Genomic DNA, 14,080 nt, shown 5'->3' on the forward strand with positions numbered 1-14,080 from the left:
GTGACAAGAGATAGAACTGATGAAACACATAAAATGGGAGAAGAGAGCCAACAAAAGTGCAAGTTTTGACTGCACTCTAATAAGCAACTTGTCCAGAAATAGATATTCATGAAAGGCAAATAACTAAATGAAATGACTTGGAGTTTGAGGTTAGAATATCAAGAGTTTGTAAAAATTTTATTGGGGGAATTACCACCATCCATTTAAAGAAATTTATAAATTAAAATACAATTACTATTTTTGTTGTTTTCTTCCATTCAGTCATGCCTGGGTTACTTCCATTTCACTTTCTCAAATTCATGGCCACCATTTTTCCTTTGTCATTGGTATGTGTGTGTGTATGTGTGTGTGTGTGTATTATATTACTAAATATGTAGATAGAATTTTATCAGGTCATATGTTATTTATATGCATATGGTTTCTAAATATTAGCCCTTATACTCATGGATAAGTGAAGCTCTCATCCCTCAACAAAGAAATTTCTCTTTGCAACATATGGAGACCATTATGGAAAACCACACCAGATAAATTGCAGAAAACAAGTAATCCTCTGGTATCCAGCACCATCTGATCCACACAACTAATATATCTAAACTCCAAGGAACTGCATGGAAAGGGGGTGGAAAGAATCTATGAGCCAGAGGACCAGAAGTTTTGCTAGAAGTTTATTTCTCCTAAAAGTGTTAGGAAAACTTCTTCTGTGAAGTCGCGATAGTGTGGCTACCTAAAAAAGACTTAGCAGGGATGACAATAGTAACCATGCTAATGTATAAGGGGCCAATGTTACAAAGCTCCTATTCATAAACAGAAAAAATATATATGTCAACTAATGAATACTTAGGTTGGGAGAAAATAGTCTCCAGGAAAGAGTTATCCAATTGTTTATCCAATGCCAAATTGTCAACCACTAATCTTTTTACCCATGTAGTTCAGTGATAAGGACCTTTTAAAATCTTACTTCTTGGAACTTTCTCTGCAAGATAGTGTCTTGGTATTGGCGGGATCAGGCTTTACTTTCATTGGAGGCTGAGTAAAACCTGCAGATACCCTGGCTCAGTGTGGTCCACTCATTTGAGAGTGAATAGAGACAGTCATCAGTGTGCCTTGGTTCTGAAAGAGTAGCTAATAAGCCACAAGTTTAGTGGAGAGCTCTTGGAATAAAATGGGCAGCGTTGAGTTCTCCTATACATTTTTTATTATGTAGAAACAATGAATGTAAAATGGAGGGCTAGAAGAGCCTTAATAAAAAGGAAAACCATATAATCAATATACATGTATAAATGTACGGAACTTTCAAAATATAAAAATATTAAAAAACCAAAAACAAAAAGTAGAACCCTGAGAAGGGGTTAGAACTTTCCATGCTTGTCACAATCTACCACACAGGTTGATCCGCAGATGATTGGTGATGGATTCTCGGTGTTGGTATGCCATCTACCCAAATTATTAACTGACTACTCAACTAAGTCACAGTGAAAACACTTGTAAGCCATACTTACTAAACAACAATGGTGATGATGATAAGCCACTAAGAAGACCTAAGTATTCATATATAGCCACTTCTATTTATAAACCAAAAAAAAAAAAAAAAGCAAATAAAGGTAAAGAACACAGAAGGTTTAAAATATAAAACTAAGTTCAGAGCTGCTCCAACATGTTCAGTTTTTAACTAAGCAAAAAATGAAAAGAAAAATACAGTTCATAGTTTTATATCCAACATATGATAATTCTCAGAAATGATTGTTAGAATATCTAGTTCTAAGGAAAATTAGGTGACAAATTATGAGTGAGTAGAAAAGTTTCATATAAAGGTACCCAGATCACAAGTCAGAAGGACAAGGCTCATCCAAACAAAACAAAATATGAGTAAAGAATTAAACATATGCAACAGTTGTTTCATATTCTGAACCTATAAAGACATACTAACTTATTTAAGATATAAAAAGTTGAATATAGCTGAAAGTAGTATATGGAGAATGACCTGGCAAGGCTAAAGCCCAATGCCAAATTGAACTGAAAGATTCAGAATGAAAGATGTGAGAAAATCAGTGCACACCAGTTAAAAACATAAAAGTTTTGCTCCTCCCTGGGGCTCTACATTCAGGCCCACAACTCCAGGTGAAGATGTCTACTGTACTGGAAGCCATGTTGGCACTAAGGACCCCAGATAAGACACTACATAGTCTGCCAATATTCTTTAGAGCCCACCCAATAGCACACTGCCCAACAAGGGGCTCCAAATACTAGTCTACAATTCTGGTTGTTTTAACTAGAGGTAATGCTGGTTCTACAGACCCCAGATAAGACATCTCCCACAACCTGTTAACACTCCATAAAGCACCCCCCAACATGCACCAACAGTATCCATTGCCTGGACGATATATTCTGGCCCAAAATTTAGCAGAAAAAAATTTGCTTTATTGGTGGACACACCATACTAGAAACACCGGAGACTATGCAAAGCCCAGAACCCTGGAAGCCACACAGGTACTTGGAAGCCCAGAGGCAACATTGGCACTCAAAACCTAAGAAATTATGTAGGCTGTAAAACCCCCAGAGAAGACACCCTACTGGATCTGAAGACTTTCTGGTCACCAGAACCCTGGGCCACTAAGGTCAGAAGAACAGAGAGGCAACAGAAACCAAGAGAAAGAACATGAATCTAACAAGGAACTCAGAATTCAGCATCCAAACCAGTAATAACCCCAAACCCAGATGGCTAGACACCAGATAAGAATACAATTAAGAACAGCCAAGGCTAAAGGTCACCACCAGAGCTGAGTTATTGTAGTGCAACAAACTTTGGATCACAGCTGAAGCACAGCAAAATGACCTTGAATCCAACATTATAAAGATCATAAAGGCCTTTTAAAAGGAAATGAATATAAGGCAGGAAAATACAACCAAACAGGTGAAATAAATGAATAAAACTGTTCAAGACCTAAAAATGGAAATAGGAGCAATAAAGAAAATGCAAACTGAGGGAATCCTGGGGAAGGAAGATCTAGGAAAGTGAACAGGAACTAAAGACACAAGCATCACAAGAGAATACAAGAGACAGAAGAGAGAATCTCAGGCGAAGAAGATAGAAAAAAAATTGATGTATTTATCAGTAAATAAAAATGGTAAATCTGAAATGATCCTAACACAAAACATCCAGGAGATCTGGGATACTATAAAAAAGACTGAACCTCAGAATAATAGGAGTAGGAGGAGAAGATCTCCAGCTCAAAGACCCAGAAAATCAACACAACTCTGAGATTCCATCTTACACCTGTCAGAATGGTTAATACAAAAAACTCAAGTAATAGCACATGCTGGCAAAGATGTAGATAAAGGAGAACACTTCTCCATTGATGGTGGAACTGCAAACTTGTACAACCATTTCGGAAATCAACCTGGTGCTTTCTCAGGAAATTGGGAATAGTGCTACCTCAAGACTCCGCTACACCACCCCTAGTCATATACATGAAAGACAATCCATCATACAATGAGAATATTTGCTCAGCTATATTCATGGTAACTTTATTAATAGCCAGAATTTGGAGACAACACAGATGCCCCTCAACTGAAGAATGAATAAAGAAACTGTGGTACATTTATGTAATGGAATACTGCTCAGCTATTAAAAACAAGGAAATCTTGTACTTTTCAGGCAATTGACACTTTAGGCCATTAAAGAAAGAAATTAGAGAACATACCAGAAGGTGGAAAGATCTCCTATGTTCATGGACCTGTATGATTAACATTGTAAAAATGACCATCTTACCCAAAATCAATCTACAACATATCTACACAATTCCCATTAAAATCCCAACAGAGCGCTTTATAGTCCTTGAAAGAACAATCCTCACTGTAATATGGGAAAAAAAACCTAGAGGAGCTTTTTAAAAAATCATATACAAAACAAACAAACAAAACCAAAAACAAAAAAGCCCCAAACAAACAAGCAAACAAAAAATAGCCCAAACACCAAAAACAAAACAAAAAATTTTCTGGAGGTTTTACCATCCCCGATTTCAAGCTGTACTACAAAGCAGTAGTTATTAATATGCATAAAAAGGAAGGTTCATCTGTAGAATCAAATCATGATTTTTAACAAAACAAAAACAAAAAAACCCAACAAAATTACACAGTGGCAAAAAGAGAGCATCCTTAACAAATGGTGCTGGTGTAGCTGAATACCAGCATGTAGAAGAATGCATTTCTATCACCCTGCACAAAACTCTAGTCCAAGTGGATCAAAGACTTCAACATAAAACTAGATATGCTAAACCTCAGAGAAGGAGAAATGGGGCAATAGCCTTGAACACACTGACACAGGAGTCAATTCTTGAACTTACTAGCAATTGTGTAGGCATTAAGATCAACAACTAATAAATGGGACCTCATAAAACTGAAAAGCATCTGTAAGGCAAAGGATACTGTAAAAAGAACAAAAATGGCAGCCTACAGAGTGGAAAGAAGCCTTCATCAATACCACATCAACAGAGGGTTCATTTACCAAGTACATAAGGAACTCAATAAACTAGGTGTCAAAAACCCAAATACTCCAATTTTAAAATAGGGTACAGATCTAAAGAGAGAACTCTCAACACAGGAATCTCAAATGGTTAAGAAGAAGCACTTAAAGAAATGTTCAACATCCTTAACCATCAGGGAAATACAAATCAAAATGACTCTGAGATTCCATCTTACATCTGTCAAATGGCCAATATCAAAGACACAATTGACAGCTTGTGATGGTGAGGATGTGAAACAGGGGTAACACTTCTCCACTGCTTGTGGGGATGCAAACTTGTACAGTTACTTTGGAAATCAATACGGCAGTTCCTCACAAAATTGGGCATCGATGTACTTGTAGACCCAGCTTATATGTCACTCCTGGATATATCCCCAAAGGATGCACCATTATATCACAAGGGCAGTTACTCAACTGTGTTCATAGTTGCTTTATTTAGAATAGTCATATCGCTTCTCAGGCCTTTGGCTAAGATTAAGTGTAGAATAGCCATAAACTGAAAACAAACTAGATATTCCACAATTGAAGAATGGATAAAGAAAATGTGGTATATTTACACAATGGAGTATTACCTAGCAGTTAAAAACAGTGACATCATGAAATCTTTTGGCAATGGATGAAACTATAAAAAATAGACCAGAACCAGAAAGACAAATGTGGTATATACTCACTTATAAGTGGTATTAGCCATAAGGTAAAAGATAGCTATGTTACAATCCCTAGACCCAGAGGAGCTAAGTAACAAGGAAGGCCCACGAGATGAAGCATGAATCTCCCTAGTAAGTGAAAATAGAATCGACATTGAGAGTGAATAGATGAGGGATCTGGATGGGTATGTGTGGATGGAAATAGGAAAAATAAGGTAGGGGGACAGTGGGGGGCTAGAGTACTTGGAGAGACAACTTAAATCTGGGGGCATCTCTGGGATGAGCTAGAAATCTAGTGCAATGGAAAATTTCACGAATCTATGAGAGTGACCCTAGGTAATACTCCAAGCAATGGTAATATAGCACCAAAACAGGCCATCTCCTGTAACCAGGCAAGACATCCAGAGGAAAGATTGGGACACCAACCCAGCCAAAAAATCTTTGACTGATAATTTTTCTTGTCTAAAATATGTGCTGTGGTAAAGCAGAAATTGTGGAAGTGGCAAGCCAATGATTGGTCCAGCTTGAGACCTATGCCATGAGAGCGAGCCCACAACTAGCACTGTCTGGAGGGCCAGGTCCAAGAGGCTGGATAGAACCTAGAAGAGAACTAAATATGACTGCCAAAAAGTCAATGAAATTATTCCCATTGATACTCCTCCATATTCAAAGATAGGTGTCTAGCCAAATTTTCACAAGAGAGGCTTCATCCAACAACTGATAGAAACAGACACAGCCAAACATTAGGAAGAGCTTGGGAAATCCTGTGGAAGAGGGAGTGGAAGAATTATAGGGCCAGAGAGGTCAAGGACATCACAAGAAAACCTACAAAATCATCTAACCTGGGCTCATAGGGGGTCATAGAAACTAGAGAGTATGCATGGGATGGACATGGGCCGTGTGCATATATGTTACAGTTGGGTAGCTTGGTATTCTTGTGGGCCTCCTGACAGTGGCAGCAGGGACAATCTCTGACTCTGCTGCCTGCTTTTGGGGACCTTTCTCTTATTGGGTTGTCTCATCCATTCTTAATAGGAGAGTATGTGACTAAACTTACTGCAACTTGATGTGCCTACACTGGTTTGATATCCATAGGAGGCGAGGAATGATTGGGGGTTGGAGATTGAGAGTTGTGGGTTAGAGGAGGGGACTGAGAAAGAAGAAGGAAGGGGAAACTTCAGTTGGGATATAAAATATTAAATTAAAAAATAAAAATATAAAAGTTAAATTCTAGGAAAGGATTTGAGCCCACCCAAAGATTTTAAACATGATTCTAGTATCAGAGCATCAGATATCATCCCCGTGTGTGCCTGGCAATAGGGACCCTTGCTCAAAATCCTACTAAATAACTGCTTCTGCTTGCTTCTTAGAGTGCATAAGGCCATAAACTCCCAGAAAACATGGCATAGATCTCAATAAGGACTATGGTCTTTCTCTGAAGGAAAATTAGTCTTTCGCCCAAGAGGTTGTTCCTAATAGCTAAGCCAGCTCTGTTTTCCCAAGTGTTCTCAGGATTAGATAATGAGCAGCCTCAATAACAAGGCCTCAAGGTACTACTCTGTAGTCTGCATTTTGAATTCTGTCATTGTCCACCAGGGAGAAAAGTTGTTATTTTGGAGAGAGATACCCAGCAATTTGGAAAGCAGTTTGATACTTTACTAAGAATCCCATCCACTAGGCCACCACTTGTTTGCTCTACCAGGTTGGACTGAAAGGCCTATAGAGTTTGTTGTTTCTCACTTTGAGCTCAGACACAGAAAGGCTGCACCCAGCACTTTCTCTTTCCTTAAAAGTTTGCTTTTATCCGTGACATTTGGCGGAGGGGGTGTGCGGTGCTCAGAGAGGTCAGCAAAGGAGTAGTGATTAAGCTATAACTTTGCATCTAAGACAATAAAGACTCAGTTATAGGGAAATGCACAGACTATTCTGCATCCCGTTATTAAGGAATGGATGGATTTAAAATGATACTATGAAAAGCATTAGCAGAACCCTATGAAGTATTCTATAATTCAGTAAAATCTGCAACCTATCATTTCAGATGGTCATATTTCCAGCATGGTGAATGTGACTCATATAATAGTACAGCCCTCCAGAAGCTGGAAGGAAGAGAATACCTGGTGAGTCTGACTCCCCTTTGTATTTAAGGTAGAGGTTTCACTGGAGCATATGTTCAGCTGCCACACAGACAGCCGAAGCCTGTGAGAGAAGAAGAACACAGTCTCTTATGGTAGTGAATGTGGTTTCTGGGAATTTGGAAACATAGATGAATATTAAATAATGCAAAGATGAGGGGAATAAAACCTTTCAAGGAGCTTTAATTGGGTCAGATTTCGAAGACTATTCAAGAACACAATCTCCAACATGACCATCATGGCCTTTTTTTTCCTATCCCTATCACTAATACAGTATTTTATTTGTGGCTATTGAACATAGTTAATTGCTGTAGAAATTATTTTGATGGATAAAATACAATATTTTTTTAGAATTAGCAACCAAAGTTCATAGGGAACATTAAGAATTCAGTAGTAAAAAACAAAGAGACCATGAATTTGAAGGAGAGTGGGGAAGGAGATGTGAGAGAGTTTGGAGGGAGGAAAGGGGAGAAAAGTTATAATTAAATTACAACCTAAAAAATAAACAAAAAATTTAAAAATTCATGAAGCAACAGGGTAATATTTTTCTTTAGGAGAAACTGAAGAACTTTTGTTTATCTAGTATTGGGCCATGGACAAGCCTTGTGTCTTCACTTTGTTGCTTATTTGAGAAGGAGAAGGTAACACAAAACTCAAACTCACAGACATTCTGGGCTTGATGGTTTCTCTCTATTTATACATTTTTTCCTCTCTTCCCTTCTCCTCCTCACCTAACTTTCCAATACTCTAGTTCTGTACTCTTACTTTGCCCAATCTTCTTAATGCACCACCTCATTCTATGCTTCCTACTGATTACTGTGTCTCCTGGAGTTGACCACATGTTTGTGCTGGGATTGAGTCTTCAAAGTCATGAATAATTTACAACTGACTAATGGAATAGTGTAAAATGAAAACAGGGATACTCCAAGATATAGGCACGAATGAGCCTGTCTTAATAAACAACGTAGAATTAACTTCAGGCATTGCATGCATTAATTTTAGTGTATATAAACACAATGAGACTGACTTATAATCACTGAGCATGAAATCATGAACCTTAACCCAACAAGGGATCTGAGTGTCCCTGAAGGATGTTCCCACATGTTTTAATTAGATAGACTATTCTGATCCAAAGGAGAAGTAAAATGATTTCCATCACCATGAAAAAGGATTAAAACAAAACTAAAAGTAGTTTTCATATATTCTGTACATTTGAATGTTGAACCTTTGTAGAGGGTCTTATTAAATAAATTTCATTCACAATTGTGTGTTTGTGTGTACAAAGCACATATGTGTCTTGCTCTCTTGTTTTGTGTGTGTGTGTGTGTGTGTGTGTGTGTGTGTGTGTGTGTGTGTGTGAAGGTTAGTAGATGAGTTAATTATTTTCTTTTACCATTTATATGGCATCAGGAATCTAACTCAGGTAGCCAGATTTACATGGTTAGTTCATTTATCTATGAGCCCCAGAAAAGCTCAATGTTTTTAACTATGAAAAAATCTTATGTTTAAATAGGAGATAAATGATAAACTTATAAGTCAAACATACAATATTCAAATAATTGTTTTTTAAAAAATCCCTGAATGTTTAATTGAATCCCATACCTCCATATCTACCATTTTATAAAGTAAAAATAAATATCCACTAATAAAAATCCCCATTTTTAAGGGCTTCCTGTGTGTGAAGTACAGGATCAAATTCTTCACCTACATTAACCTGGTTAATGTCCATGGCAGCTCCCTGCTATATTACTATAATTCATTTTCAAGTGAATTTGAATATGATGCTTAAAAGTGTAAAGAACTATTTAGGATTCATGCAGGAGTATTTAATGGGCAGATCTTTTGGGAAAGCATGATTGCCCTATTCAGAAGGAAGGTGGGAGCTTTGATCAACCACATTAGGAAAAGAGATTTAGAGAGAACAACAACACAGGAAGTTACCACAGACATCAGATGGTGAGTGTTGGTGTGAAGTGGGAAGAACGGGGTGGAGACAACATACATGAGCCTGCCACTTAAAAGTTTTGTTTTCAACTCAAATGTGCAGAAAGTTGTTCAGTATCACTAATCATGAGGGAAAGGGAAATCAACACCACAAGGAGACAGTTGCTAACAGTGACATTATGTTACACATCTCTTATGAAGATACAGTAAAGGTTGCCTAGGCAAACTGTAAATCTTTTATATTGTTGGTGGGGCTATAAAACCCCAGTATGGAAAAAGGAGACCCTTACATTTTAAAGGTAGAATTATCAAATGATTCAGCAATCCAAATTTCTGGATATATGATTGAAAAATTGAAATCGGGTTACCTTGACTTGACCTTATGCACTGTTCCCCTCTCTGCCCTCAATCCAAGGGTTCGTCTCTAACAACTCTACACTTCCACAGAAGAGGCTTGCCACAGAGGAAGACTGAACAAGGAGCCAATAGCTGAGTTCTGAAGTTACTGGGGTCCAGATCCCTGCCTGAGCTGGACATGCCATTTATAAAAGGTCTTGGTCCTGCCTACTCTATTTTGTGTTTGACTCATCATGATTTTTTTCCCTGTTTCTGAGCTCCTTGAAGGCTACAAGTGCCTCAATGCCAAAGAAAAACTCCACCGTTGTGACTGAGTTCCTCTTTGAAGGTTTCTCCAGCTTTGGTTGGCAGCACAGGCTTGGCTTCTTTATTGTTTTTCTAACATTGTACCTTCTGACTCTGTCTGGCAACGTGATCATTGTGACAATTATTCGCCTGGACCGTCATCTTCATACCCCCATGTACTTTTTTCTGAGCATGCTCTCCATCTCTGAGACTTTCTATACCATTGCCATCATTCCTCGTATGCTCGCTGGCCTCCTTCATCCTTACCAGGCCATAGACATACAAAGCTGTGCAACCCAGCTCTTCTTTTACCTAACTTTTGGCATCAACAATTGTTTTCTTCTCACAGCAATGGGTTATGACCGCTATGTGGCTATCTGCAATCCTCTAAGGTATTCAGTCATTATGGGCAGGAAGGCCTGTATCCTCTTGGCATCTGGGTCACTGGCAGTTGGTCTAGGCATGGCTATTGTCCAGGTTACATCAGTATTTGGCCTACCCTTTTGCGATGGCTTTGTTATTGCCCACTTTTTCTGTGATGTGAGACCCCTGCTGAAGCTGGCCTGCACAGATACCACTGTCAATGAGATCATCAACTTTGTTGTCAGTGTCTGTGTCCTTGTCCTACCCATGGGCCTCGTCTTCATCTCTTATGTTGTCATCATCTCCACCATCCTTAAGATAGCCTCAGCTGAAGGTCGGAAGAAGGCCTTTGCCACCTGTGCCTCCCACCTTACAGTGGTCATCATCCACTATGGATGTGCCTCAATCATCTACCTAAAACCCAAGTCCCAGAGTTCTCTGGGACAGGACAGGCTCATTTCAGTGACTTACACTGTTATCACTCCTCTCCTGAACCCAGTGGTATACAGCTTGAGAAACAAGGAGGTCAAAGAGGCTCTACGGAAGGCCATGGGTCTTAAGGCTCTTTCCACCTAATAGAATATTCTTTGAAGACATTTTCTTTGATGCTATTGATATGAATTTGTGTGTGTGTGTGTGTGTGTGTGTGTGTGTGTGTGTGTGTGTGTGTCTCCAAGCAATTTACTGGAATTGATTGATAAAACAGTAAGTTTCCTTCTGTGTAGACATGTTTATCTGGGTCCTGCTCTTAAGCACACATGCATATAGGTGGCAGAAAAATATGCACACCTCTGCTACTCACACCTCAATGCCTTCGTGTGCATTCATATGTGACTACACATATCTTACAATCTTTTGGTTATTTAATACAAATGAAGGAAAACTTAAAGTCTAGTAGGTTCCTAAAAGACACAAATACATTATTTTGAACACAACCTGACAAAATTTCTTTGGTGAAGTTAAATGTGTAGCCTTTGTGATAAGTAAGTGAGAGGATCCCCCACCCAAAATGTACAGCTTTCTATGGAAACATTTTTGCATTCTGTTTTTCTGGTTTGCTAATACAGCATTATAATAATCAGGATAACTTCAAATCTCTGGAGGCACACCTTCTAAGAAGATGGAACTCTTCTATTGATGTAGGAATGGCAAGTGCAAACAAGGAAAGAAATGGTATCAGCTGTAAAAGAGGTGTGCTGTTCATAGTCCTGAGATCCGTAGCTGAGGACACAGACCAGAAATGGAGGCCATGTCAAAAGATTAACATGTTTTGATCAATTGTGGTTTTCTGTAATGGATTTTGTCTGCTGCAAAGAGATGTTTCCTTGATGAAGGGTGAAGACTACACTTATATAGATTAGGAACTAAGAGTATCTAATTAGAAAGAACATGAAACGTTTGTCTTTCTGAACCTAACTTAGGATCATTGAATATGATCTTTAGTAGTGCCATCCATTTATCTGCAAAATTTCATGATTTCATTTTTCTCTACAGATGAACAGCATTGCTTAATGTATACACACCACATTTTCACTGTTAACTCATATGTTGAAGGACAACCATGTTGTTTCCACTTCCTGGCTAGTATAAATAGAACAGCAATATGGAGCTCAGTCCCAAAAGGTACATCTACAAAACCATCTTCCACACCTAAGGCTCAGGCAATATTACAAAGGAAGTGAAAGAAAGACTGTAAGATATAGAGTCTCAGAATTTTCTGTGTTTCTTAGTAAGGTAAGAAGCTACAGTGCTAAAGTCTCACTAAAATAAAACTAAACATGAGCTGAAAAAGGACAATGCATATAGAGATGCCAAGGAGGATGGGATAAAGCCCATGAGGCTTGTACTCTATGCAAAGGACTGCTGATAGCTTGAGTAGTCTTACTCAGGCACACCATTTGGTTATCCAATCCAAAATGGTCAGTCCCAGAACCATATACAGAAGCATATTGTACAGACTGTACTGGTTATATTAGGAAAACATATGTTTGTGTTAATTGTGAAAACAATATTTATGTTATTTTTTTACTGGAATATATGTATATATACATATTAAAAACTAGGCCATATATTTTAAAGAAAGCAAAGAAGAGTATATGGGAGGGTTTGACGACAGAAAGGAAAGTGAGATGTGATGTAATAAACATAATTTCAGAAATAGAATAAAACAGTCTAACATGATTTTTCTTACTTCCAACACAGGAGTAAATAGAGACAAAGGTTGAAAGGGACCCAGGAAAAGTAGAGTTTATTTTTTAGGGTGACTTAAACTCTAGAAAAACATAGTTGTTACAAATATAAGCATGTTCACTATAACTTAGGTAATATTTATTAATAAACAGAAGTCCAAAACTTCACAAAAATATAGGTATTCATAAGTTTTTGTTTGGTTAATTTTCAGGAGTTTTTTAAAACCCCCACTTTAAAGTGTAATACGGCATTTAATGTCATTCTACCTAGCACAGTAGGAGAAAATGGATGCTCTGGCATTGGGAAGAAACTTCTTTCTAATTTTTAAACTATGTACTGGTCATTTATACTGAGGAATAAACATTTCTTGAGATTCAAACAGTTTCTGTGGCATCCAGAATGCTTCTGATCCTATGGTACGCTTTTGCAGAAGGAATCTTGTGAATGTGTCATTGGATCTGTGAGGTGCTGAGGATTGAGAAAGTCTGTAGAAATCAACAGAGTTTTTTTTTTTTTTTAATTCAAACAAATATATGTCACTTTGGGGGAAAATGCATGGAGTTTGATCAGGAATCAAGATATCTTTAGTATAGTGTCTGGCTTACCGGAGTTGGTAGTTGGTTCACTTCTATGACATGGGTCAAAAAAAAAAAAAAAAAAAACAATTCAAACTGTTTGCCTCACAGTTCTAGGGAATTTAGTTCAAAGCTGTTGAGTCTAAGTGTGATGGTGAATGTAATGCCATCTCTTTTCTGAAGGCATCTTCAGAATGGATACGGATGCACATCCCCGGCTTGTGCCCATAAAGGCTTATATATGCACTCCTCCATGTGAGGCGAGAACATTGGACTGAGGTTCTCAGTGAGTTCCCTTCAGGTATTATTCTCGCTAAGGAATCCCAGCCTCTAAGTTTCCTCTTTGTTCTCACAGTATGCTGCCTGTAGGGCTTTCTTATTTCAGAGTGTTTACACTATATGATGATTATGAAAAGTTCTCCTAGGTCCAGAGTCCTCATCTATGAGGTAGTCTGAGGTTTTTGCTGTGACTGTCTATCATTTCAATTCCGTTTCTTTCTCATGCCTTCTTCCTTCTCTCTGACAGAGGTGTGGGTAGCAGGGAACACCCAACAATGAACTTGATGCCTGTAAGTCTATGGCTCAGTTCATTACCAGAGCCCCGTTTGAGGATCCCATTTCTAGAACAGTGATTGGCATAAGACAATTGCTCGATTTTTTAGCTATGATATATTGTAGTGAAACGTTTAAAAAAAAAAGATTCCATCATGTTTATCGAGCTAAATTCACTGTGACTCAATTTAGTTGTCAGCAATATAGTATTATATTCTTGAAGTTGCTTTAAAATAAGAATCTGATTTACCTTTCAGAATGTAGGAGTCATTTTTGTCTTCCAATAACTTTTCATGAGCAATATTTTCTCACTTCAGTCTTGTGTCTCTACCCTCCTCTAAGAGAACTGCAACCATAGTGGTATCCTGAACATCAGTAATAATAAATCATGATGAACGTATCCCTAGGTATTTCCAGTGTTTGAGAAAGACTTTGGATTGCAAGTTATGTAAATGAATGTTCTGGAATGTTTTATGTCAATTTTACACATGCTAATGGCATCTGAGAGGAGGG

General features: G+C 38.0%; 2 protein-coding genes across 4 annotated transcripts in view; both read left to right on the top strand.

Annotated features, from left to right (window-relative positions):
- Tagln2 (transgelin 2) overlaps positions 1-14,080 on the top strand; it is a 960,136-nt gene that overhangs the window by 611,239 nt on the left and 334,817 nt on the right. The gene's annotated exons all lie outside the window — the stretch shown is intronic.
- Positions 9,885-10,826, top strand: LOC127190719 (olfactory receptor 10J3-like). The gene has a single exon (XM_051147898.1). The coding sequence runs from the start codon at positions 9,885-9,887 to the stop codon at positions 10,824-10,826; it is 942 nt and encodes a 313-aa protein (XP_051003855.1).

Source organism: Acomys russatus, chromosome 6 (assembly GCF_903995435.1).
Source record: "Acomys russatus chromosome 6, mAcoRus1.1, whole genome shotgun sequence".
NCBI lineage: Eukaryota > Metazoa > Chordata > Mammalia > Rodentia > Muridae > Acomys > Acomys russatus.

Excerpts from the sequence above, each read along its gene's own strand:
- LOC127190719 (XM_051147898.1), top strand. The coding sequence starts at position 9,885 with ATGCCAAAGAAAAACTCCACCGTTGTGACTGAGTTCCTCTTTGAAGGT.